This window comes from Globicephala melas, chromosome 14 (genome assembly GCF_963455315.2).
Source record: "Globicephala melas chromosome 14, mGloMel1.2, whole genome shotgun sequence".
NCBI classification, from domain to species: domain Eukaryota; kingdom Metazoa; phylum Chordata; class Mammalia; order Artiodactyla; family Delphinidae; genus Globicephala; species Globicephala melas.
The window spans coordinates 56,234,895-56,262,173 of NC_083327.1; the positions used below are offsets into that span (position 1 = coordinate 56,234,895).

The 27,279-nt window shown below is 38.4% G+C and overlaps 1 protein-coding gene and 1 long non-coding RNA gene across 3 annotated transcripts in view; one reads left to right on the forward strand and one right to left on the reverse strand.

Annotated features, from left to right (window-relative positions):
- Positions 1–14,585, forward strand: part of LAMA2 (laminin subunit alpha 2) — a 606,143-nt gene extending 591,558 nt beyond the window's left edge. Inside the window, exons 62-64 of the mRNA XM_060283517.2 lie at positions 2,266–2,396; positions 11,140–11,362; positions 12,895–14,585. Of these exons, the coding sequence (XP_060139500.2) occupies positions 2,266–2,396; positions 11,140–11,362; positions 12,895–13,052 (512 nt within the window). The 3' untranslated portion in view covers positions 13,053–14,585. The remainder of the gene's footprint in view (positions 1–2,265; positions 2,397–11,139; positions 11,363–12,894) is intronic.
- LOC138842305 (uncharacterized) overlaps positions 1–27,279 on the reverse strand; it is a 63,241-nt gene that overhangs the window by 8,304 nt on the left and 27,658 nt on the right. For both annotated transcript variants that reach the window (XR_011376684.1, XR_011376683.1), the window contains exon 2: positions 154–360. This is a non-coding gene — a long non-coding RNA (uncharacterized lncRNA). The remainder of the gene's footprint in view (positions 1–153; positions 361–27,279) is intronic.

Sequence of the window (27,279 nt, forward strand, 5' to 3'; positions counted from 1 at the left end):
AACGAATAGAAGAAATAAAGTAAAAGGCTATCTGGCGAGTTTATTCCATCTCCTTCCCTGGAGATCAATTATAGCAAAATAAATGTAATTCTACAAGAAGGTTCATATGTTTATATTATGTAATGTATCTACTTTCTAGTTTTCCCCATCTACCTTTCTTTCTGGAGATGAGACAGCATTTTCCTTGCTTCCTCTCTTCAGTTCCTTGCAAGGCTCCATTTCATGCTCTCCCCTCACACACAATGTACACATACTGGTGCCCATTTCTTGCTGATGGAGATGATGACTGGCACCTTTCCCTGACTTTCTTTAAGTATCTCCCCCCGTTCCAGTGAGCATTTTCAGCGCAGGTCTGGATCACTAACAGTGAATGTACAATTTGGAAAGAAAAAATATGAAATCACTTGTACATAATAACAAAAAAATCTGACATTAACATACTCTAAGATAGAATCAGTCCTATGGTTACCATAGGAACATGCATTTGCTGGTTAGAAAAAAAATTAATGAGTACATAATATGTAGAAGTTAACATGGGAAACAGAAGTAAATAAGATGTCATTCCCTTCCTTCAAGAACATGCTATCAATAGATAAGATTCTTTATCTCAGAAATCACAAGAAGACAAGTAAAAAATAACTAGAAACTGTAGAAGACACACAAGCAAGGTTCTGTGGATATTTTAAGGAAACATTAATTTGGGGAAATCAGGAAAGGTTTTGTGGAGGAATTGACATTTGAGGTAGGTTTAAAAGATGAGTTGAACACACATGCAAAGGTTGGAGACGGAAGAGCAGGGCCCTCCAACAGGGGATACATGGGAAATTTCCCCTGTGCAGAAGCAGAAAACAGAGAAACACAGGGTATGTTAAATATTGAAATGTTGGAGGTTATGTTGAACCCCAAATTCCATGTTCTGTGAAAGCCCAAAGCTTTTCTCAAGTTTTCTGCAAATTCAGATAGCTGGCATTAGCTTCGTCAAATTGATGGCAAGCTTCAGCTTCAAGTTCTGCAGTTAACAGATTAACTTACCATCCTGCCTGGGCTTTTTTGGTTCGAGATCAAACTGGACCAGAAAATTAGCCACTTCCCCAGTTTCCAATAACTCCTGCCATCACCTCAACACACAGTGTCATACAATCTACATAAGACTTGGGTGGTCAGAGGAGGTTACATTACTGGAAAATATACGACTTCAATTTAAACCTTTGACACCTTTGTCCTTAAAAGCTTTCCAGCTACCCAGTTTCTGGGGGTTTAATAGCTTCTTCATTCCCCCTATCCTCTGCTGAATGGCTTCATGTTATTTCTCTCTTTTCCTTATCCTCCTTTGAGGAACAGAAACAAAATCATTGTTTTCTTTTGCAGAAAATTCCAGCTTCTTCTACCCTTTATTCTTAAAATCTGCCCTAAGCCCGTCTTTGTCCATTCAAACTCATCAAGGTTCTCAGTAGAAGAAAAAAGTCTTTCACATAACAGCTGCCTCCCTTCATTGGAGATAGTTGTGGTTACACATAGCATTTATTTCTTGCTTAATAAATAGAAGACCTGGAAAAAATTACCATGAGTTTTCCTCTAATATTTCATGCAGGTCTAGTCTAGCCTGATCTTAATGGATCACTTTGTTTCTAAGAAGCATGTCTTAAATACTTGCTAAAAGATTAAATAAACCAATGAATCAAATATGGAAAATTATAAAGACTTAACTTGATGAACTAGAAAAGTCTATTTATGTCCCAGAATCTTATCCTTCAAAATTGTATTTGTAATTCCTTTCTTTATAAATAAAATGTCTGGGGATATTTGAGCCCTTTCAGATCATCGTGGTACCATGTAGAGTGCCCCAGTGAAATTTTACTGAATAATCACTGAAATGCTTGACTTCATCCAGCAACAAGACTTCTGACAATCACACCTGGCTGCGAGATTCTTTGAGTCAATCTTAGTCTGTGTTCATTCATTCATTCAACAAATATATATTCGACCTCCACCATGTGTCAGATACTTTGGTGAGCACAGAAATAAAATGGTGAGCAATATAGGAAAAGTCCTTGCCCTCACAGAATTTATATTCTAGGAAGGAAGGCAGCCAAGAAAATAAGCAATAACTATAAATGGTGGAGGTGTAGGCCATACGAAAGTCTGGAACTTATAGTTGTCTAACACATGAATTGAAAGCTAATAAAACCATGGCATTGTACAAATTTGAATTAACAGTTCCTAAACTCGAATCCACAATTTTTTAAAAATGTTTTCATTTTACAGTTGATGGGTTCAAAGTAGGATTGGACCTTCTTGTAGAATTTGAATTCCGCACAACTAGAACCACTGGAGTTCTTCTGGGAATCAGCAGCCAGAAAATGGATGGAATGGGTATTGAAATGATCGCTGAAAAGGTAAGCATCAGCAGTCTAAGCATTTCTGCTCTCTTCACGATATTGTCGTTTACATGTAGAAAGCTCTATTTTATTTTTAACATCTTTATTGGAGTATAATTGCTCTACAATGGTGTGTTAGTTTCTGCTTTATAACAAAGTGAATCAGCTATATGTATACATATACCCTCATATCTCCTCCCTCTTGCGTCTCCCTCCCTCCCACCCTCCGTATCCCACCCCTCTAGGTGGTCACAAAGCACCGAGCTGATCTCCCTGTGCTATGCGGCTGCTTCCCACTAGCTATCCGTTTTACATTTGGTAGTGTGTATATGTCAATGCTGCTCTCTCACTTCGTCCCAGCTTACCCTTCCCCCTCCCCGTGTCCTCAAGTCCATTCTCTACGTCTGCTCTATTTTGAAGCCCTGTTCTTGTCTTTGTTGGGAAAAAGCTAGATTGGATCTTTTCATCCTTCTGGATTATCTCAATTCTTGTGTGTTTTCAACACACTTATTTTGTAGACCAGTGTAAACTTTAAATGTGCTAATTCTATGGTAAGCCAACTATGCTAATAATGGCCGAAGTGGTTTTGGATCTCAAGCTAGTTACTGTGTGGTTAAAAGTAAAATTATTCTCCTCTTTATGAATACATGCTCTATGAAGCTATCAATTCCAGTGGGGAAAAAAAGGGCTTAGATTGTCTAAAATCAGTCTTTGCCTCTTATAACGGGGTAGGCACCTCTCAGAAATGAAGATGTCTAGCTGACATATTGATTGCTCAATTTATTTAAAAGCATCCACATACCATTGCACAATAGAACAAATTTATAATAAAGTTATATTAGTAGAATATAAAGTATTGTGCCGGTTTGCTCACAATGGATAATCTAATTCTAACTGCCTTTTCTGTCCCTGCCTGCAGTGAGATAACCAGTTTTCATATACTTTGTACTATAGGGCACAGGTAAAAAGAAGAAGGCAAAGCAAGCAATTTCACAAGTTTCCTATTTGCCTTTGCAACAGGAATCATACTTCAGCTCTGTTCACATTTCCAATCCTAGGGTGCCGTCGCCTCCCAAGAAGAAAAACCACACACTGACCTAAAATACGCTTTCCTTATCCTCTTCCCTCCTTCCTCTCAGTCTTCAAACCATCCTCAAAGGCAGTAAAGCAAAAAGATCCAGGAGCACAGAGACAAAAGGGGGAATAAGCAACACTTAATAGTTTTGACAGGAAAAAAAAAGTCTGGAGCTGCCGAAGAGGCAAGAGACTTTTTCTTCCCTCCTTGTTTCCTGGTGGGCGAGGAGAGGGGATTAAGAGCGCTGCTTAAAGGAGCTCCAGAGACGGGCGCGAGCCGCGGCTAACAGTGCAGACCCCAGAGACGGGCATGAGACGCTAAGGCTGCTGCTGCCACCACCAAGAAGCCTATGTGCGAGCACAGGTCACTATCCACACCTCGCCTCCCGGGAGCCTGTGCAGCCCGCCACTGCCAGGGTCCCGGGATCCAGGGACAACTTCCCCGGGAGAACGCACGGCGCGCCTCAGGCTGGTGCAATGTCACGCTGGACTCTGCCGCCGCAGGTTCGCCCCGCATCCATACCCCTCCCTCCCCCCGGCCTGAGTGAGCCAGAGCTCCCGAATCAGCGGCTCCTTTAACCCCGTCCTGTCTGAGCGAAGAACAGACGCGCTCAGGCGACCTACACGCAGAGGCGGGGCCAAATCCAAAGCTGAGCCCTTGGGAGCTGTGAGAACAAAGAAGAGAAAGGGAAATCTCTCCCAGCAGCCTCAGGAGCAGCGGATTAAATCTCCACAATCAACTTGATGTACCCTGCATCTGCGGAATACCTGAATAGACAACAAATCATCCCAAATTGAGGAGTTGGACTTTGAGAGCAAGATTTATTATTTTTTCCCCTTCTTCTCTTTTTGTGAGTGTGTATGTATATGCTTCTGTGTGAGATTTTGTCTGTAGAGCTTTGCTTTCACCATCTGTCCTAGAGTTCTATCCGTCCGTGTTTTTTTTTACATTTTTAAAAAAATTTTTTTCTTAATAACTATTTTTTTATTTTAATAACTTTATTTTATTTTATTTTCTCCTCTTTCTTTCTTTCTACTTTTTCTCCCTTTTATTCTGAGCTGTGTGGATGAAAGGCTCTTGGTGCTGCAGCCAGGAGTCAGTGCTGTGCCTCTGAGGTGGGAGAGCCAACTTCAGGACACTGGTCCACAAGACACCTCCCAGCTCCACGTAATATCAAACGGCGAAAATCTCCCAGATATCTCCATCTCAACACCAACACCCAGCTTCACTCAACGACCAGCAAGCTACAGTGCTGGACACCCTATGCCAAACAACTAGCAAGACAGGAACACAGCCCCACCCATTAGCAGAGAGGCTGCCGAAAATCATAATAAGTCCACAGACACCCCAAAACACACCACCAGACGTGGACGTACCCACCAGAAAGACAAGATCCAGCCTCATCCACCAGAACACAGGCACTAGTCCCCTCCACCAGGAAGCCTACAAAACCTACTGAACCAACTTTAGCCACTGGGGAGAGACACCAAAAACAATGGGAACTACGAACCTGCAGCCGGTGAAAAGCAGACCCCAAACACAGTAAGATAAGCAAAATGAGAAGACAGAAAAACACACCGCAGATGAAGGAGCAAGATAAAAACCCACCAGACCTAACAAATGAAGAGGAAATAGGCAGTGTACCTGAAAAAGGATTCAGAATAATGATAGTAAAGATGATCCAAAATCTTGGAAATAGAATAGAGAAAATGAAAGAAACATTTACCAGGGACCTAGAAGAACTAAAGATGAAACAAGCAACGATGAACAACACAATAAATGAAATTAAAAATACTCTAGAAGGGGTCAATAGCAGCGTAACTGAGGCAGAAGAACGGATAAGTGACCTGGAAGATAAAATAGTGGAAATAACTACTGCAGAGCAGAATAAAGAAAAAAGAATAAAAAGAACAGAGAACAGTCTCAGAGACCTCCAGGACAACATTAAATGCACCAACATTCGAATTATAGGGGTTCCAGAAGAAGAAGACAAAAAGAAAGGGACTGAGAAAATATTGGAAGAGATTATAGTTGAAGACTTCCCTAATATGGGAAAGGAAATAGTTAATCAAGTCTAGGAAGCACAGAGAGTCCCATACAGGATAAATCCAAGGAGAAACACGTCAAGACACATATTAATCAAACTGTCAAAAATTAAATACAAAGAAAACATATTAAAAGCAGCAAGGGAAAAACAACAAATAACACACAAGGGAATCCTCATAAGGTTAACAGCTGATCTTCCAGCAGAAACTCTGCAAGCCAGAAGGGACTGGCAGGACATATTTAAAGTGATGAAGGAGGAAAACCTACAACCAAGATTACTCTACCCAGCAAGGATCTCATTCAGATTTGGTGGAGAAATTAAAACCTTTACAGACAAGCAAAAGCTGAGAGAGTTCAGCACCACCAAACCAGCTCTACAACAAATGCTAAAGGAACTTCTCTAGGCAAGAAACACAAGAGAAGGAAAAGACCTATAATAACAAACCCTAAACAATTAAGAAAATGGGAATAGGAACATACATATCAATAATTACCTTAAATGTAAATGGATTAAATGCTCCTACCAAAAGACACAGACTGGCTGAATGGATACAAAAAAAAGACCCATATATATGCTGTCTACAAGAGACCCACTTCAGACCTAGGGACACATACAGACTGAAAGTGAGGGGATGGAAAAAGATATTCCATGCAAATGGAAACCAAAAGAAAGCAGGAGTAGCAATTCTCATATCAGACAAAATAGACTTTAAAATAAAAACTATTAGAAGAGACAAAGAAGGCCACTACATAATGATCAAGGGATCGATCCAAGAAGAAGATATAACAATTGTAAATATTTATGCACCCAACATAGGAGCACCTCAACACATAAGGCAAATACTAACAGCCATAAAAGGGGAAATCGACAGTAACACTTTCATAGTAGGGGACTTTAACACCCCACTTTCACCAATGGACAGATCATCCAAAATGAAAATAAATAAGGAAACACAAGCTTTAAATGATACATTAAACAAGATGGACTTAATTGATATTTATAGGACATTCCATCCAAAAACAACAGAATACACATTTTTCTCAAGTGCTCATGGAACATTCTCCAGGATAGATCATATCTTGGGTTACAAATCAAGCCTTGATAAATTTAAGAAAATTGAAATTGTATCAAGTATCTTTTCCGACCACAACGCTATGAGACTAGATATCAATTACAGGAAATGATCTGTAAAAAATACAAACACATGGAGGCTAAACAATACACTACTTAATAACGAAGTGATTACTGAAGACATCAAAGAGGAAATCAAAAAATACCGAGAAACAAATGACAATGGAGACACGATGACCCAAAACCTATGGGATGCAGCAAAAGCAGTTCTAAGAGGGAAGTTTATAGCAATACAATCCTACCTTAAGAAACAGGAAACATCTCAAATAAACAACCTAACCTTGCACCTAAAGCAATTAGAGAAAGAAGAACAAAAAAACCCCAAAGTTAGCAGAAGGAAAGAAATCATAAAGATCAGTTCAGAAAGAAAGGAAAAAGAAATGAAGGAAAGGATAGCAAAGATCAATAAAACTAAAAGCTGGTCTTTGAGAAGATAAACAAAATTGATAAACCATTAGCCAGACTCATCAAGAAAAAAAGGGAGAAGACTCAAATCAATAGAATTAGAAATGAAAAAGGAGAAGTAACAACTGACACTGCAGAAATACAAATCATCCTAAGAGACTACTACAAGCAATTCTATGCCAATCAAATGGACAACCTGGAAGAAATGGACAAATTCTTAGAAATGCACAACCTGCCAAGACTGAATCAGGAAGAAAAAGAAAATATGAACAGACCAATCACAGCACTGAAATGGAAACTGTGATTAAAAATCTTACAACAAACAAAAGCCCAGGACCAGATGGCTTCACAGGCGAATTCTATCAAACATTTAGAGAAGAGCTAACATCTATCCTTCTCAAACTCATCCAAAATATAGTAGAGGGAGGAACACTCCCAAACTCATTCTATGAGGCCACTATCAGCCTGATACCAAAACCAGACAAGGATGTCACAAAAAAGAAAACTACAGGCCAATATCACTGATGAACACAGATACAAAACTCCTCAACAAAATACTAGCAAACAGAATCCAACAACACATTAAAAGGATCATACACCATGATCAAGTGGGGTTTATTCCAGGAATGCAAGGATTCTTCAATACACACAAATCAATCAACGTGATACACCATATTAACAAATTGAAGGAGAAAAACCATATGGTCATCTCAATAGATGCACAGAAAGCTTCTGACAAAATTCAACACCCATTTATGATAAAAACCTGCAGAAAGTAGGCATAGAGGGAACTTTCCTCAACATAATAAAGGCCATATATGACAAACCCACAGCAAACATCGTCCTCAATGGTGAAAAACTGAAAGCATTTCCACTAAGATCAGGAGCAGAACAAGGTTGGCCACTCTCACCACTCTTATTCAACATAGTTTTGGAAGTTTTAGCCACAGCAATCAGAGAAGAAAAGGAAATAAAAGGAATCCAAATCAGAAAAGAAGAAGTAAAGCTGTCACTGTTTGCAGATGGCATGATACTACACATAGAGAATCCTAAAGATGCTACCAGAAAACTACCAGAGCTAATCAATGAATCTGGTAAAGTAGCAGGATACAGAATTAATGCACAGAAATCTCTGGCATTCCTATACACTAATGATGAAAAATCTGAAAGTGAAATCAAGAAAACACTCCCATTTACCATTGCAACGAAAAGAATAAAATATCTAGGAATAAACCTACCTAAGGAGACAAAAGACCTGTATGCAGAAAATTATAAGACACTGATGAAAGAAATTAAAGATGATACAAATAGATGGAGAGATATACCATGTTCTTGGATTGGAAGAATCAACATTGTGAAAATGACTCTACTACCCGAAGCAATCTACAGATTCAGTGCAATCCCTATCAAACTACCAATGGCATTTTTCACAGAACTAGAACGAAAAATTTCACAATTTGTATGGCAACACAAAAGACCCCGAATAGCCAAAGCAATCTTGAGAACGAAAAACGGAGCTGGAGGAATCAGGCTCCCTGACCTCAGACTATACTACAAAGCTACAGTAATCAAGACAGTATGGTACTGGCACAAAAACAGAAATATAGATCAATGGAACGGCATAGAAAGCCCAGAGATAAACCCACACAAATATGGTCACCTTATCTTTGATAAAGGAGGCAGGAATGTACAGTGGAGAAAGGACAGCCTCTTCAATAAGTGGTGCTGGGAAAACTGGACAGGTACATGTAAAAGTATGAGATTAGATCACTCCCTAACACCATACACAAAAATAAGCTCAAAATGGATTAAAGACCTAAATGTAAGGCCAGAAACTATCAAACTCTTAGAGGACAACATAGGCGGAACACTCTATGACACAAATCACAGCAAGATCCTTTTTGACCCACCTCCTAGAGAAATGGAAATAAAAACAAAAATAAACACATGGGACCTAATGAAACTTCAAAGCTTTTGCACAGCAAAGGAAACCATAAACAAGACCAAAAGACAACCCTTAGAATGGGAGAAAAGATTTGCAAATGAAGCAACTGACAAAGGATTCATCTCCAAAATTTACAAGCAGCTCATGCAGCTCAATAAGAAAAAAAAAAACAACCCAATCCAAAAATGGGCAGAAGACCTAAATAGACATTTCTCCGGAGAAGATATACAGACTGCCAACAAACACATGAAAGAATGCTCAACATCATTAATCATTAGAGAAATGCAAATCAAAACTACAATGAGATATCATCTCACACGAGTCAGAATGGCCATCATCAAGAAATCTACAAACAATAAATGCTGGCGAGGGTGTGGAGAAAAGGGAACACTCTTGTACTGCTGGTGGGAATGTGAATTGGTACAGCCACTATGGAGAACAGTATGGAGGTTCCTTAAAAAACTACAAATAGAACTACCATATGACCCAGCAATCCCACTACTGGGCATATACCCTGAGAAAACCATAATTCAAAAAGAGTCATGTACCAAAATGTTCATTACAGTTCTATTTACAATAGCCAGGAGATGGAAACAACCTAAGTGTCCATCATCGGATGAATGGATAAAGAAGATGTGGCACATATATACAATGGAATATTACTCAGCCATAAAAAGAAACGAAATTGAGCTATTTATAATGAGGTCGATGGACCTAGAGTCTGTCATACAAATACCGTATGCTAACACATATATATGGAGTTTAAGAAAAAAAAAGTCATTAAAACCCTAGGGGTAAGACAGGAATAAAGACACAGACCTACTACAGAATGGACTTGAGGATATGGGGAGGGGTAAGGGTAAGCTGTGACAGAGTGAGAGAGTGGCATGGACATATATACACTACCAAACGTAAGGTAGATAGCTAGTGGGAAGCAGCGGCATAGCACAGGAGATCAGCTCGGTGCTTTGTGACCACCTAGAGGGGTGGGATAGGGAGGGTGGGAGGGAGGGAGACGCAAGAGGGAAGAGATGTGGGAACATATGTATATGTATAACTGATTCACTTTGTTATAAAGCAGAAACTAACACACCATTGTAAAGCAATTATACTCCAATAAAGATGTAAAAAAAAAAAAATAATAGTTTTGCCAGATTTTCAACACACAGTTTCAATGCATCTTGTCAGTGTTGCTCTTCACCTGATTATAACCACAGTTCCCTGCAACTTGTCAGGGTGTTGAGTTCCATCACAATGCATATGGATTTCTCACCAAGCTCTTTTTATATGCCAAATTCCCTTGTTACAAATTTCACCGAATATAGCAAAATCTTAACTAATATTTACATCACTGTATAGTTTACAAACTTTTCACCTATTTACTTGCACTTTTAATCTTCTTTTTAAAACCCCTATTTCTTTTCTTTTACCTTGTCAAATGTTTTGCCAAACTGACTGTTTTTAATGTTTCAATATGTTTCTTTCCTTCATCAGCTTCAAAAGAATTCTGCAATCTCAAGTTTCAGGGCCCATTCTGTGTTACTAAAAACAGATTTTTCTCATTTAGACAAGAACTCCTAGTCTAAGTTCTTCATTGTTAAGAATTGAACTGGCCTTCTGGCTCAAAGTCTTTAGTAACTGTGACATGAAACTTGCCCCAAAATGTAATTTATGTAACTCTCAATCCTATATATAAAATAGATTCCGTGAAGGAAAAAATATACAATTAAAACGTCAAAATCTTAAAAAAAAAAATCATCCTTTCAAATGAATTTGTAAACCAGATTCCTAAGAACTCCCACACTCTAAAAAGATCTGTGGTAGAATTTTTCCCAGTGTATACTACATCCTTTTTTTGTCACCCAGCCTCAAATTGTATTTCACATTTTCTGAAAGCAGAGTTATTTATTACCAGCCTCATAGGTCTTGCCTATTGCTCCCAACAGTGTCCGAAATAAAGAGCATAATTTGTGACTCCTGGTCATTAAATCTGCATTTTAATTTCTGTCAAGTTTTTTTTTTTAATTTAATATGCCTAAGTTATTCATTTAAAACTATTTCAGCTAATGACTTTTCTAGAGATAATTTTTACTCTGTGAACCACCGTGACACCCTTCCAATGAAACCATCTGTGGCTGTTCAATTTCCTGCTTTCTAGCTTATGTTTCATGTGGACAATGGCGCCGGCCGATTCACTGCTGTCTATGATGCTGGGATCCCAGGGCATTTGTGTGACGGACAGTGGCATAAAGTCACGGCCAACAAGGTCAAGCACCGAATCGAGCTGACAGTAGATGGGAACCAGGTGGAAGCCCAGAGCCCAAATCGAGCGTCTACATCCGCTGATACAAATGACCCCGTGTTTGTTGGAGGGTTCCCAGGTGAGTGTTGCCTACCCCAGCAAGAATATCTTTGCTCTGTTTTGTTAGTGGTTTTGAACACATTTATATTCTATAAATACATTCAAGAATGTGTGCTTAAGTATACTTGCTTCCTAGCTTTAGAATCTGCTCCAATAAATAATACATTATCTGACATTTCTAGTGTGTAAAATGAGCATTTTACTTACATAAACCACATGGGACTGAACTTTTCATGATTGCCTCCAAAATTTCATTCGTGGGAGATGGAGGCTAGAGGAAATGCATTTGGCTTATAAAGATATGAGGCATTTAACAGCAATCAGGGCCAGAATCGGTGTTCTTTCTCATTTTTTAAAAATTAATATACCAGAGGAATCATTAAATGTTATGGAACTTATTTCCTCAAGTTCTGGAAATCATTGGGTTAAACATAGCTAATTTCCCCCTTAGGCTATTATAGAGTTTATATTACAAAGAAACCCAAGCAATAAATCTGCATTCAGAAATACCTCTCCAGCACATTAAATATAGCATGTGAACCACAGAGAGTTACCCAAAGTGCCTATAAACAAGAGTGCCCAACTTGATAAGAAGTAAGCTAACAGCCTCTTAATAAATACTGTAGTAATGCAGACTGCTGGAATGGTCTTTCAATATTTTGGCCAGAGAAACCTTTGTCCCCATTTATATAGAGCTCCTCTCCTTAACAAAACAAGCAAAATGTATATTAAGCAGCAGTTGATGATGGAAAAGATATAGAAGTCATGGGGACCAATTCTGAGTTCCTCTTTCCAAAATTGCTCCTGGGTTTTGGAAAATATCTCCTTCTGGGAATTCCCTGGCAGTCCACTGGTTAGGACTCTGTGCTTCCAATGTAGAGGGCATGGATTCGATCCCTGGTGGCTCGGAGAACTAGAATCCTGCATGCCTCACGGCGCAGACAAAAAAAAAAAAAAAAAATTTCAGGGACAAAAAGAAAAAGAAAATATCTCCTGCTTCAATCAGGACAAACCCCAAGGTATTATGAAGGAGGTAATATACTTCTCCATTTACAGTCTACGAAATGGGATCTTAGCACCTAGTAGGCCTGCTAAAAGAAGGGACTCTCTCCTTAAGAAGAGAAAGATTTTGTGTGAGTTCACAACAAACTTAACCATTTGGGATTTATCTTTACAATGGAAGAAAGTAAAAAAGTCACCATTAAAAGTCCATGTCCTAATTCAGTACTTAAAGTATTTGATCAGTTACTTTGGTTCATTAAATAAAATTTAATAATTTTAATTCACAACTGTAAACTTGTCCCTTCCAAACCAAATTCTTTGATGTCTTCAAATGTGTAATTATAGATGTCTCCATATTTCATAATACATAACTATAAAAAAGTTGATGTTTCTCTACCAGTTTAACTGTTAGTAAAGCTAAGAACAAAATCACTAACTTTACGTAAAATAGCATTCCCATTGCATCTTAAGCTAACAGCTGACTTTGAAGCATGCTCTTAACATAGTAGCTGAATTTCAAAACTGAGCCCTCCCTGCTTGGTTTTTCAGAGGGCCTCAACCAGTTTGGCCTGACAACCAACATTCGTTTCCGAGGTTGCATCCGATCCCTAAGGCTCACCAAAGGCACGGGAAAGCCATTGGAGGTAAATTTCGCCAAGGCCCTGGAACTAAGGGGTGTTCAACCTGTATCATGCCCAGCCAACTAATAAAAATAAGTTCAACTCCAAGAAGCGTCCTCCAAAACAACCGTATCAAGTAAAACAAATGTATTTTACTTATGTATGTTATTAAAACTAATTTGTGCATGCGTATTAAATTCCTTCTGTATTCTGATGGTGCTAATTCAGACCCCAGACTGAATTTTAATTCAAGTTCTTTCTCAAGTCCATAAATATTAAACCATTTACTGCATTCTAAATAATTGCTTGTTTTGCGTGATTTTAAGGATAAAAGGCAACTGATCATAAATTGTTGAATTTGCAACATGCCCTGGAGTCATCTCAAGAAGAGCTCAGATGTAATTTGTGAAGGCAACACTTTTTTTACTAACTCCTATTAATACTTCTGTCATCCTTTTTCCATGTAGGTCAGCTTTGGCTTTCTTTCGGGCCACTGAAAACACAGTGGGTTTCGGATGCGTGATGGGAGGAAATGAGCTCCCTTTCCCCGTGTTTGCGAAAAGCATTAGCAAGTCATTTCCCTGATCCAGATTCATTATTGGAGGATTTAACTAGCTACATGAATGGATACCTTTTTAGGCTTAAGGTGGAGAGTACAGATCAGATTCAGGCCAGAGATCTTGATTACTTGATTTGTTTGTTTGATGATGACTTATAGGCTTTGGGGAGACACCAGAACCAAGCTCCAGAATGACAATTTAGCACACATTTGATACTACGGTACTGAGGCTCTGGACTCTTTAAGTTTCCAGTGACTACCACAATTTACAGAGGAAAATCACAGAGGAATAATGCTGAAATGCAGTTTTTACCTATGAGGAAACAACAAAGCTGAAACTTAAAAGGCATACACCATTGGGTCTTTTTGAGTTGCAATTTAACCTAACAAATTAATGTCCTAAAAAAACTGCTGTGTTTTCTCCTTCTTTTACCCACTATTTCAATCATCTTCAAAGGGATCTGTGAGAAGACAGGCCTAGATTTTATTCATCAACTTAAGGAAACGTTTCATTTGCCACCTGCAGTAGAAATAGTTGTAGTCTAATAATGCTGAACATTTAAAGGAATAGATTTTCCTCACAGTGGTAATTTTAGCAAAAGAAGAATAATCATCTCTGACAGTGTTATCCACAGGGGAAAAGGAGGTGCTGTTTCTAATCAAGGAGATGACTAACACACTCTTAGCATTTCATCACTGGCCAGTTGCTTGACCCAATTTGTCCACACAACTTCATTCTAGAGCAAGCAGTTCTCAGCCCTGGCTCCATTTTGTAATTACCAGGCAAGCTTTCAAAGAACTGGTGCCTGGTCCAGCGATTCTGATAGCCTAAGCATGAAGATTTTTAAAAAGCTTCCCAGGCAATTCTGAAGGGCCATCAGGATTGAGACCCACTGTTCTAAGAGAAAAGGTATCCACTGTGGCAACAAAGAATTGTGGAGTCATTTGAAAAATCTGCTGTTAATTTTGTCTTGGCCATTTTCACACACAGAAGAAAATAATGTAATATTGTATCTAGTTAATGCCTTTTGACCAACCTCTAAGCAATAAAATCCTTTGAAAACCAATGTGTTTTGAAAGTGAAGGTATTACTTCTGCACTGGACACTGACATGACTTTTGGGCTTATTCTGGATAATGAATAGAGAAGCAGGAATAAAGATGCTAGGCTACTAAATTAAAAGCTAATGCCATTCTTTCCTGAATCTTGAAACAAAAGATACATAAATTTGAAAGCAAAGGTACTTAATCAGCACTCCTATCAGAGTCAAGCCCTGCCGGAGTCAACTTGTACATCAGTGCCTTAGAAAGGTGTAGTTGGAAGGATTCTTTGAGATCAATAAATACAGTGATTCTTAAGTCTAGCTAGACATTAAAATTGCCTTGGGTACTTAAAAAGAAAAAAGAAAAAATCTTACATCTGAGTATCACCTAGACCTTAAAATATAATCTTAAAATATATAAATTAAAATATAAGGTCCTAGCATTGGCATTTTCGAAACATTTCCACTTGATTCTAATGTGATTCTAAGGCACCCAGGGAGATTTAATGGTGTGCTCAAAATCCCACATTTGTTGTTTACCAAAGTAGTCCCAAGAAATGGATCTGGACCCGAGCAGCTTTCACTAAATCAGGTAATTGGCTAAAGTTGTCCACACAAAATCCACATTCGAAAGTGGCTCATGAATTTGTATGGACAAAGCTTGTCCAAATTCTAAGATGAGAAATAAAGAAATGTTATGAAAGGGAAAAGTTTCTCTAACATATTTTAAACTAATTTTATACCTCAAAAAAAACAATTTTTATTTCAAAACAAGGTAAAATGTTTTTTTCACCCAACTTTATCCCCTGTATAATGTCCTCACCTCCTGCCACCTACAGCAATCATGAAGAAAGCAGAATACTTTTCATTTGATTTTTTCTGAACACCCATTCCTACCAGGTTGTCGGCCTTCTTTAAAAAGGTGCTTTGCACTCTAGAAGAAAAACATTTGTGAGGGGAGTTTTATTGAAGTTGCCATGGTGAACACTGCAGACAAAGGAAAGTAAGGAACAGAGCAGATTTCAGCCCCAAATCACCAGAACACTGGCAGACACTTAAAGCTTCAGTGGTTTTAAAAATCATAACTGTTTTCTCCTTCTTTGATTTAGCCTATTGTCTCCAACTACAGAACTCTTCTAGGTTTTCTGCTTAACAACAGAGAAAAAGACTACTTTGACAAATTTTAAAATCCCTTGATTTTATGTGAGTTATTTAGTGAATTATTTTTGTATATAAAATTGGTATCTACAATTAACGTGAAAACAAAACACAATACTCAGTCTTCGTAAGTACAGAAGGTAGTCTTCTTTTCCACTACCATTTGCAAAGATATGACTTGTTACTGATGCAACTTTTTTATCTCTGTTTTTCAATCTTTTTATCTGTGTTGAGTCAAGAGAGAAATACAAACAAATATACTGTACTCATTTGCTGGACCTGAGATTAGTAGGTACCGCAAACCAAAGGGCGCATGAAGGTAAGGGATGCCCCAGGCTGGGCCCTGAATGCCATTATTTTGGAATCTTGACACGCAAGCTGGTGACTCAGATCTCTCTTTTGCATTTGTGCCAGTTATCTAAGTTAACATGACATCTCTGCCCATTACTGAAGTGAAAGTGTGGCATGAATTATCTCCCTCCAAAATTCACGTGTTGAAGTTCTAACCCCCAGTACCTCAGAATGTGACTGTATTTCGAAATGGGTTCTTTCAAGAGGTAGTTAAGGTAAGATGAAGTCAAATGGGTGGGCCACAATCCAACATGACTGATGTCCTTATAAGGAGAGATCAGGACACAGACAGGGCTAGAGAGAAGACCATGTGAAGACACAGAGAAAAGAGGGCCATCTATAAGCCAAGGAGAGAGGCCTCTAGGGAAAAAACAGCCCTGCTGACATCTTGAACTGAGACTTGTAGCCTCTAGGATTGTGAGAAAATTAATATCTGTTGTTTAAGCCAGCCAGTCTGTGGTACTTTGCTATGGTAGTCCCAGAAAGCTATCACAAAGGCTTTCTGCACAGATACACAAGTACATACCTAAAGCATCAGCACATTTCAGGTTCCCTGAAGAGTGACATGTACATCAGAGAAATCAATTGTTTTGAACAGTGACTATTATCACTTATGTAAGTGAATAGAAAAAAAAAAATCGAGACTTAAAAAAATATAAAAGAATTTTCACAACATACTTAAATAGAGGAAGTTGGTTAATACATGCTTGGGGATATTAGGAATAGCTAGACAGCAATTATAAATCAAAGAAATAATGTTCTATTCAATAACACCACTTACTGGACTTTTCAGGAGAATAGGTTTTCTGGAGAGCCAGTTTGTATATTCAGGTTTAGAGAACTATTCATTTGCCCTTGAACAAATCAAAGCTCTGCTTTATTTGGGAAAGTTGTCTCCCTGGAGCTCAGCCCTTCTGCAGGGACATACCTAATGATATATGAGGTGGTGGCAGTGGAGGTGGTGAGAAGTAGATTCTGATATATTTTGAAGGTGGAGTGGTATTTCCTGAAGGATTGCCTATAGAATGTGAGAAAATAAGGTACTGATAACTTCTGCTTATCTGAAAGGATAGAGTAGCCAATATTGGGGGAAAGGGGATATAGGTGTAATAGCCTTTTTATAGAAAGGAAAACCAGGAGTTTAGTTTTAGATGTGTTGAATTTAAGCTGTCCATTAGATATCTAAGAGCACTGTACTATAGGCAGTTGAATATACAAGTCTGGAGTTGAGGAAAGAGGTCTAAATATTTATACTTAGATATAACTATGGAAGTCATCCAAATGTTTATATAATTTATAACCACTAGACTGACTGAGATCACTAAGGGAGTGAGTATAGACAGAGGATTATGGACACTCCAACATTAAAAATATTGAGAGAACAGGTGTCAGAAAAATTATTCAGAACTTGAAAATAGGCAAAAGAAATTGCTAAGTGTTCTTTCAGTGCAGAACCAGGCTTGACTTTCTTTTGACTAGGCTATTTTACAACTCTATAGGGTCAAAGATTTCTTGCAGATTTTTGTCTAGTAGAGATGTAAATAGTTTGTTTTGTTTGGTGGCAGAGATAACCCCAAAGGTAACAATTTTGTATCTAACTGAAAAATCTTATCCTAATATTCCTTTGCTTATGTGGGTGTTTGTAGCTTCTCAAATGCTCTTTAGACCAGTTTTAACATCTTACTGGTTTCCTCATTAATTAATGAATTAAATAAAATCTTTGACATGGGTTCACATTATATTTGCCTGAGGGTCATGAATATTTAACCTTTTGAAAACTATACTGTAGCAGGGGAGGAGGAACCAGCTTAATTTAAAAAATCCAGGTCACACAATTTGTTCGTTTATAATTGAGTTTTCTTAATTCCCTAACCCTATGATTCCATTGCTACATTTCTTGTGAAATAACAAATGTTGGCAAGAATGTGGAGAAAAGGAAACCCTTGCACACTGTTGGTAGGAATGTAAATTAGTGTAGCCACTGTGGAAAACAGCGTGGAATTTTCTCAAAAAACTAAAAATAGAACTACCATATGACCCAGCAATTCCACTCCTGGGTATATATCCAAAAAAACCAAAAACACTAATTTGAAAAGATACATACACCCCAATGTTCATAGCAGCATTCTATTCAACACAATAGCCAAGATATGGAAGCAACCTAAATGTCCATCAACAGATGAGTAGATAAAGATGTAGTATATATATATACAGGGGAATACTACTCAGCCACAAAAAAGAATGAAGTTTTGCCATTTCCAACAACTTGGATGAACTTGGAGGGTATTATGCTAAGTGAAATAAGTCAGACAGGGAAAGACAGATACTGTATGATATAACTTACATGTGGAATCTAAAAAATACAACAACCTAGTGAACAAAAAAGAAACAAAAAAATAAGTATATAAGCAACAGCAAATTTGTTGATAAATTCCTTTTGTTTGGTCTCAATATACAGAATGCACACAAATACTTTGAAATTTTAGTAATGTGTTACAGCATCAGAAATGGGTCAAAACTATGATCTGATGTTTGCAATTCTTATATTTTTGTGTTTTAAAATATCAATTGGTTAATTTTGATATTTTTTGTTTCTCAATGACAATCAAAAGAGGAATTTTTACACTACTCCATGCAGGCACTTCTCAAAAATAACACATTGTTACTGTGAATAGTTTAGTCCCAGTAAATAAAAAATAAACGATATAATTTAATAATTTATTTTCACTCATAACTGGTTTCTAATATATTAGAGACAATTACAATGCATCATATAAAAATTTTTATCAGATGAATATAAATCATGCATCTGATGATGCAAATTTGCCAAAATTAACTTCATAATAGTCAAAACATCAAGGTACCCAGAATTGCTCTGTTGGGTAGTAAAACAACTGTGTAACTGAATCATTATAACGTTTATCTGGTTTTCATTTACTGGCATGTACTGTCACTTGATGTGCTCCAGTGGGCTTTCAACTGTGTAGTTAAGGGAAACATTTCAATAATTATTTTATTTTGTATAATGCCCTTTTAAGTGGGAATAGAAATATTTGCTATTTTGCCTTTATGAGACAAAATTCCTTTGAGTACAATCATAAAAACCCTGTGGGGTAAAAATCTCCCAGTGAGGAAGTACTGCTTTAGCAATAATTTTCAAGTTATATTGTTGAGACACATCAGTGGATCATGAGGTCAAATAACAGGATTATAAAGGAGCAACATATATAATAAAGTTGAATGGAATAGAACAGAACAGAATAGACAACATCAAGTTGAATTGTACGGTAAGTATTGTTTTGTAAAACTTGTTTTACATATGTATGTGTGAATATGTATATATGCTGGATCATAATGTAAAGTATATGTAAAATGTATTTCTGTAGGTTACGAGTTTAAAAATTTGAAGTAGAGATGATCAGAAACAATAAAATAGGAGGATAAAATGGGAAGAGAAGAATGGGGATAAGGAAATTTTTTTCAGGGAGATTAGAATAACAAATTTGTAAAAATTAGGTACTAATCCAAATTATATCGGTTTAAGCCAATGTAATGTACACTATTAAACTGAATTCTTAAACTACATTAGAATATTTAAAAGTGTAGCTTAATAAATAGCTTCCCAGATGTGACTGCTCTGACTCTTGGTACCAGATACCAAGAGGTTCAGTTGTATCCAGAAGCTCATCTCTGAAAAGATGTGGTAACAAAAAGGAAGAGTCATGGGAGAACAAAGTGCTTGAAGGAATAATTGAACAGGAATATAACAGGAACCAAAGACATTAGGCACATTAATATGAAGAGTTATTTTTTTTTAATTAAAACATTGCAAAGGGCTTCCCTGGTGGCGCAGTGGTTGAGAATCTGCCTGCCAATGCAGGGGACACGGGTTCGAGCCCTGGTCTGGGAGGATCCCACATGCCGCGGAGCAACTGGGCCCATGAGCCACAACTACTGAGCCTGCGCATCTGGAGCCTGTGCTCCGCAACAAGAGAGGCCGCAACAGAGACAGGCTCGTGCACCGCGATGAAGAGTGGCCCCCGCTTGCCACAACTAGAGAAAGCCCTCGCACAGAAACGAAGACCCAACACAGCCAAAAATAAATCAATTTATTAAAAAAAAATTGCAAAAATTCCATTTTCTTAGAAGACTCTGGAAAGTAGAAACCCTACTGAATTTTTTTAAAAGGCCAAATAATAAGTTGTTCAGATCAACCTTTCAATTAAGAATAAAATATTTCTTAGGATGCCTTTCTAAAAACCACACTGAGATACAAACTAATGAAAGTTACACAATTGTGAGAACTCATACAAAATAAAATATTGGAGAAGATAATATGGTCTATTTTGTGTAGCTTTTTAAAATCCTTTTGAAGGTGAAAAAAAAAAAAAAGGTACATTTACTGAATGTGCTGAGTTGTAGAAGACATCTGCCTCAAATCTATCCCTCTTACTTTTGAGGACCTACCCTTCCCACTATCCCTACTGAAGAAGTAGGTGCTAGTTTTGGGTGATTCATCAGTGAATCGCATCCCATTCTCCTGCTTACATTGACTGGGATGATAAGAAATCCAGTGAGAATCAATGAGCTTTCTGTTAGGCCCATTTGAAAATATACAACCTCTCTCTTGAGCTAAGGCATAGTGTGCACAAGGCTGTGATAGCTGGGACTGTTGCATCCAATTTGCTAACATGAGAGGAGAGCCCAGATCTGCCGAGGGATCACAGGATGGAATCTGAGGATGGGACTGGTAATGCATGAAGGAGAGTGGAGAAACCGTATCGTCAGTGAGTAAAACCTCATCTGAAGGTTGTCGTAACTCTGGTCTTTTCAACTACGTGCGGCACGACAGTTTTCTGTTGTTAAAGCCAATTATCAGAGTTTTCTCTCACTTGGAACAATCGGTTCTAACAGACACGTCATCTACGTGCTGGGCACAACACAATCTCCAAATTAGTCTTCTCAGCAGCCCTTCATGGCAGTGCTGTCATCATCCCCGTTTTAGATATGAAAAAGACAGAGGCTTAAAATAATTAAGTGACGTCCAAAGTCACCCAGCCAGGAAGTCCTGGAACCACTGATTTTATATTGAAAATATTCATATTAGGTTCAATACTTTCTGAAAGTAAAGTCGTAGATTATTATTTTCTTACGTTTATATTGCCTTTTAAAAAATAGAACTTGCCGAATTAAGTTGAAAAGTAGTTATTGTGAGCCTAGGAGTGTTCTCATTGAGAAGAGAGAGAAAAGCTATCATTCCAGATCTTTCTTTCCACAAACATTTTTAACTCCTAAAACATACAGGCACTGTTGAAATGAGAAGCATATATCTTATCCAAGTTTCTTTAGCGTGTAAGTAAATCCATTAAACCAGCCAAAGCAACACAAGGGTGTGTATTATCACAATATCAGGGGTTTTCATGGAAACCAAGGAAGCAACAGAAGCCTGACCCCTCATAAGGATGTGCGGTCAAGGACTGAAAACCCTCAGGTTCCCCAGCAGCTATTCTGCCTCCATCTCTGCTTCCCACTGGGTCGCTGCTTCACTCTTCCCTCTTTCCAGATGGGATACCCTGCTACGGCCGCCTGTATATAGACAACTTCTGATTACAAAAGTCATTTTCAAGGACCCCACAGAGAAGGACTAGATGCTCTTGATCCAATTTGAAATTCCCTAAACAGAAAGCATTTTTGGCTAAGCATGAATCCAGTGTTGACCGCTTATGATCATATCAGTGTGGCCATGGGAAGAATCAGATAGGACAAATATACCTGTTTATAACCCTCCCCAGTGGCTGAGGCAGGAGGGATCCCAGAGAATAGGGAGATTGACTACATAGAAACTCAAAAAAAACTGTTCAACTATCACACAGCAGAAAGACAAAGTCAGTGCTAAATTTAGAGTACATAGAAGTTCAGGGGAGAGGGGGTTCTGTGGGGCTGCTAGGAGCGGCTTTGAGTCCCTGGTGGAGTTCTGACTCTGATCCAACTTCTGATCACCAACTTCGACTCAGCACCCGAGTCCAATGTGTGGGTTTTTTTCCCCATATCACCAGCTGGGTGTCCTACAATTTAACTAGTTCTAACACTATCTACCTAGAGATGGTGTCAGATCCCACAGGTTAAAGGCTCAGCGGCGCACAACTACCCCAATCCCCTTCAAATGGCAATCGCAATTCCAGGCTGTCACCTGTGATTCAGAGGTTCCGACCACCTCCTCCTTGGGTTCAATTAATTTGCTAGAGCAACTCACAGAACTCAGAGAAATCTTTTACTTACTAGATTACCAGTTTATTATAAAAGGATAAAACTCAGGAACAGATGGATGGAAGAGATGCATAGGGCAAGGTATGGGGTAAGAGGTATGAAGCCTCCATGCTCTCTGATCATGCCATTCTCCCCAAATCTCCAAGAGTTCATCAGCCTGTAAGCTCTCTGAACCCCATCATCTTAGGTTTTGATAGAAGCTTCATCACATAGTCATGATTGATTAAATCGCTGGCTGTTGGCCAGATACAACCTCATCTCCTCTCTCCAACCCAGAGGTGGGGTCGAGGATGGTGGATATGGGACTGGAACTTTCAACCCTCAGATCACATGTTTGTTTCTCTGGGCAACCAGCCCCCGTCCCTAGGTGCTTTCCAAAGGTCACCTAATTAACATAACAAAAGACAATTTTTATTGCTCTCACAACTGGGAAATTCCAAGGGTTTTAGGAGCTCTGTGCCAGAAATGGACAAAGACCAAATATGTAAATATTGGTAAATCACTATATCACAGACTTGAACTTGGCCTTGAGGGATTTTCAGGGAAGGAAAGGTAATCCAAACAGGGAGATCTGAAACCTGGACTCCTACAGAATGTGATCTGATGAATGAAAGGATCATATTTTGATAATATATCTAACAACAGAAACAGGCACTGAAAAAAAAAACTGGCATGTTAAAACTACCACTTTTTTGATATTCCCAAAGAAATTATAAGATTTATGCAGTGTCTCATAGAATCCTTCCAAAAAACATATGATAAATGAAATAAATGAAAGTTTTATCACCACAACCAAAAAATATTTAGTCACTGATTAAATGATAATGAGTTTTTAAAATCCTATCTGCCCCTGCTTTTAAAGAACCTCACCTGCCAAATAAATCAATCTAAATTGCTCCATAACTTAAAGGTTTACTCAAAATGCTTGGTTTGTGTTTATTGCAGTCCACATAGTGCAAATATGAAGAAAAAAAATGAATTTACTTAACAGAATGTCTATAATTGACTCAATCTAATGTATTTCTGAAAAATTAATGAAGCTACTTTTCCTCATGGCAGTAAGACAGATATTAAATAAAAACATCTCTCAAGAGTGAAGAGTAGGGACTTCCCTGGTGGCACAGTGGTTAAGAATCTGCCTGCCAGTGCAGGGGACACGGGTTCGAGCCCTGGTCCGGGAAGATCCCACATGCCGCGGAGCAACTAAGCCTGTGCGCCACAATTACTGAGGTGCGCTGTAGAGACCATGAGCCACAACTACTGAGCCCATGTGCCACAGCTACTGAAGCCCACGTGCCTAGAGCCCATGCTCCGCAACAAGAGAAGCCACTGCAAATGAGAAGGCCACACACCACAATGAAGAGTAGCCCCCGCTAGCCTCAATTAGAGAAAGCCCGTGCGCAGCAAAGAAGACCCAACCAGCCAAAAATGAATAAATACAGAAATTAAAAAAAAAAAAAGAGTGAAGAGTAACCCAGTAATCTCTTTCTCATTATCAGCAAACACTTTATGAACACATACAAGTGGATATGGTCACTGGACCCACAGTCATCTCTACTGAATTAAAGTAGATTGTTTTCCCAAATGGAATAAAAATTGTAAAACTCAGATAACAACCTTCATTTATGCTTTCTAGATCAAACATTCTAAAATGAGGTAGTAATATTCATAGTGTGATAAATTATTAAATGCCCTTTCCACCATTTTCTCTTTCTCTGATTCTCCCCCTTTCTCTGCCTTTCCACTATGTCACCCTTTCATTTAAAAAATCTAATCTTGGTGAATGCCAAATTAAGATCAATGGACATGACTATTAAAAATAAGAAAAAGTGAAGTTTATCGCTCCTCTTTCATCTAGCACCTACTACTGAGTGCCTCCTACATGTAACACATTGGCTACGTGCTGGAGACCCTATGTTGAATAATATGGATGGATTCCCTTGTCTCTTTCATTCTTTGGGGAGAAAGAGGTAAGTAATGCAATAAAATAAAATAAATGACATGATGCATTGGTCAAAGCCAACACAAATATAAACATTAATATAACCTATGTACTTCAGTTAATAATCATTTATTAATATCATTACGTCAACTGTTACAAGTGTACCACTCTAATGCAAGATGCGCATCACAGGGGAAATTGTGTGGCGGGATGGGGTGAGGAGGGTGGGAGCAGGGGAAGAAGACATAATGGGAATTCTCTGTACTTCCTACCCAATCTTGCTGTAAACCTAAAATTGCTCTAAAAATTGTCCGTTAAAATAAAGTCAGCATTCTGCCAGTAGGAAATGTAAGATAGAGATGTATGGGTGGCTAACAGTATCTATAATGGGTGAGGAAAATAACTATGTTCCTTTATGAACATGTTGAATTTGAGATATGAAGCATCCCATGAATATGTCAGTCATTGGCAGTTAGACGTGTGAATCTTACACTTAAAAAAAAAGATCTGGGCAAGATATATGAATTTGAGAGGCAAGGACTCAAGGACCTATGGAGATTAGTAAGATCTCCTAGGCAGAGAGCAGAGAGAGAGAGAGAGAGAGAAACAGAGACAGAGATACTGAGGACCAGGCTTGAAGAACCAACACATTTAGAGGCTGGACACGGAAGTGGTGATGTCAACAAAGTAGAATGAGGAGCAGAAAAAGATTTCAGGAAAATGTGGTGTCAGAGGGAACCCCCTGGTGGTCCAGTGCTTAGGACTCCATGCTCTTACTGCCGAAGGCCTGGGTTCAATCCCTGGTTGGGGAGCTAAGATCCCACAAGCCACATGGCGTGGCCAAAAATATAAAAACTAAAAATTAAAGAAAAATGGGACTTCCCTGGTGGCACAGTGGTTAAGAATCTGCCTGCCAATGCAGGGAAGACGGGTTCGATCCCTGGTCCGGGAAGATCCCACGTGCCACGGAGCAACTAAACCCGTGAGCCACAACTACTGAAGCCTGTGCACCTAGAGCCCGTGCTCCGCAACAAGAGAAGCCACCGCAATGAGGAGACCGTGCACCACAACAAAGAGTAGCCCCCGCTGGCGGCAACTAGAGAAAGCCTGCGCACAGCAACGAAGACCCAACGCAGCCAAATAAATAAATAAATTCATTTAAAAAATGTGATGTCAGAAAAGACAAGAGAGGAGAGTGTTTCGAGATGTGCTGAATGTGTTTTTTCTGAAAGATAAAGAAGATAGTCTTTTGGTAGACAACGTGATGACCTCAACAAAAGCTATTTCTGTAGATTGGTGAAGGAAGAAGTGGTTTGAACAGTGAAGGAGAAACAAAGAATTAAATAGAGAGCATTTATAGACATTAAGAATTTCCTATTTTTCTGTAAAGGGATTATTTTGTGTCAGCCCAATGGCTTGCATATAAACTTGCCTCACTCACACCAAAGGAGTAGAATGAAAGATCATTAAACTATTTGAACACATGTGTGCACACACAATTTCAATAAAACATACTGGTCCATTAAACAAGCTTATATGACTCCAAAAAAGGCACTGGCTCTCAGAGAGATGCAGCTCCAGTAACTGAGAGATCACTAACTAATCAGATCACATACGCCCTCTTACCCAGGTACTCTTAGCCAGGTTGCAATTTGGGAATTCAAAGAAAGCAGAATGTTTCCAGATTTCTAGAGCTTAAATAATTCAGTTAAAATAAATCACTCTCCAGCCATCAATAAGTAATAAAACTTTATACATGTAATAGAGTAGAATAAAATCAAGCAAGATAAAATCTCAAAGTAAAAGATAAAAATATAGATAATGTAATAGAGTCTAGCAGACAAAAGGAGCAAGTTGAATAAGGTGCAAAGCACCAGCACTGCTAAGCACAGCCTCCCGCTGCCTCTCCCCTCTCACCCGCACACCACAGACACAAAGGTGAGCAGCGAGCGCCCTTTAAGACCAGGTGGCTGCAGAAAGGGGAAAGGCCACTGACACTGTTTTGCAAGCTGAGCTTCTACTGGAAAGAACACCTGACAGTTGAATTCTGGAGGGCTCTATTCTTAGGAAACTCCAACGACCACAAAATCCAACAAAAACTTCTTTGGGTAAACCCAAAAAGCATAAATAAAATTGAGTTTATAAGCAAAGGCCTTATTTGACATCATTTCAATTCCTCCTTGTTTTGCTTCAATGGTAAGGTAATTTACTAAGGTCAGGAGGTGAGAGTTGTATTTGGGGCAGGTTAGGATACAGGGACAATGGACAAATTTCCTGCTTCGTGTGAAGTATTCAGAAGGCTGTGTCAACCAAAACCAACGAGTGTGAGATGAGATGATTGGGTGGAAAGAAAATATTTGATGGGAACATTTGCTCTGAGGGCTACTTTGGAAGTATTCAAATATAACCATGTGTCAGAGATATTACAGAGTGTGTTCCTCTTAGAAGTGAAGGAGAGACATAGCTTAGTGAGATAGAACTATAATCTACCTAAAAGGCAGAAGATGAGAGTCTGGTTTCCACCACTTAGGTGTCTGATATTAGATGAATCATTTAAACTCTCTGAGCCTCATTTGTCTCATTTCTAAATAAAAATAATACCTTCTGCTTACCTGACACACAGACTTTGGTTTTGCATCTTTCCCTCCTTTTTTCCTGCATTATGTTGAATAAATAATTCTCTTATTTCCCACGGTTTTGCAATTATACTTTCTAATTTATTTTCTTAATTTTTAAAATGTAAGGTTAATTCTTTAACCTTAATATATTCAACTCAAAATTTAATTTAGAAAAAAAAGCAGTCTAAAAGAACTTGGACTGTTCCATCTTCATCCTTTCCACCTTTATGTTACTTCTGTATAGTGTTTTACTTCCATTTTGCTTTTAAATCCATCAAAATTGGCTGTTGCTGTTTCTCTGTTGTTGTTTTGGGTTTGTTTTTTTAATAAATACGTTAGTTTAAAAACATTTGTTTACCATTTCTTCATGGCTTTCA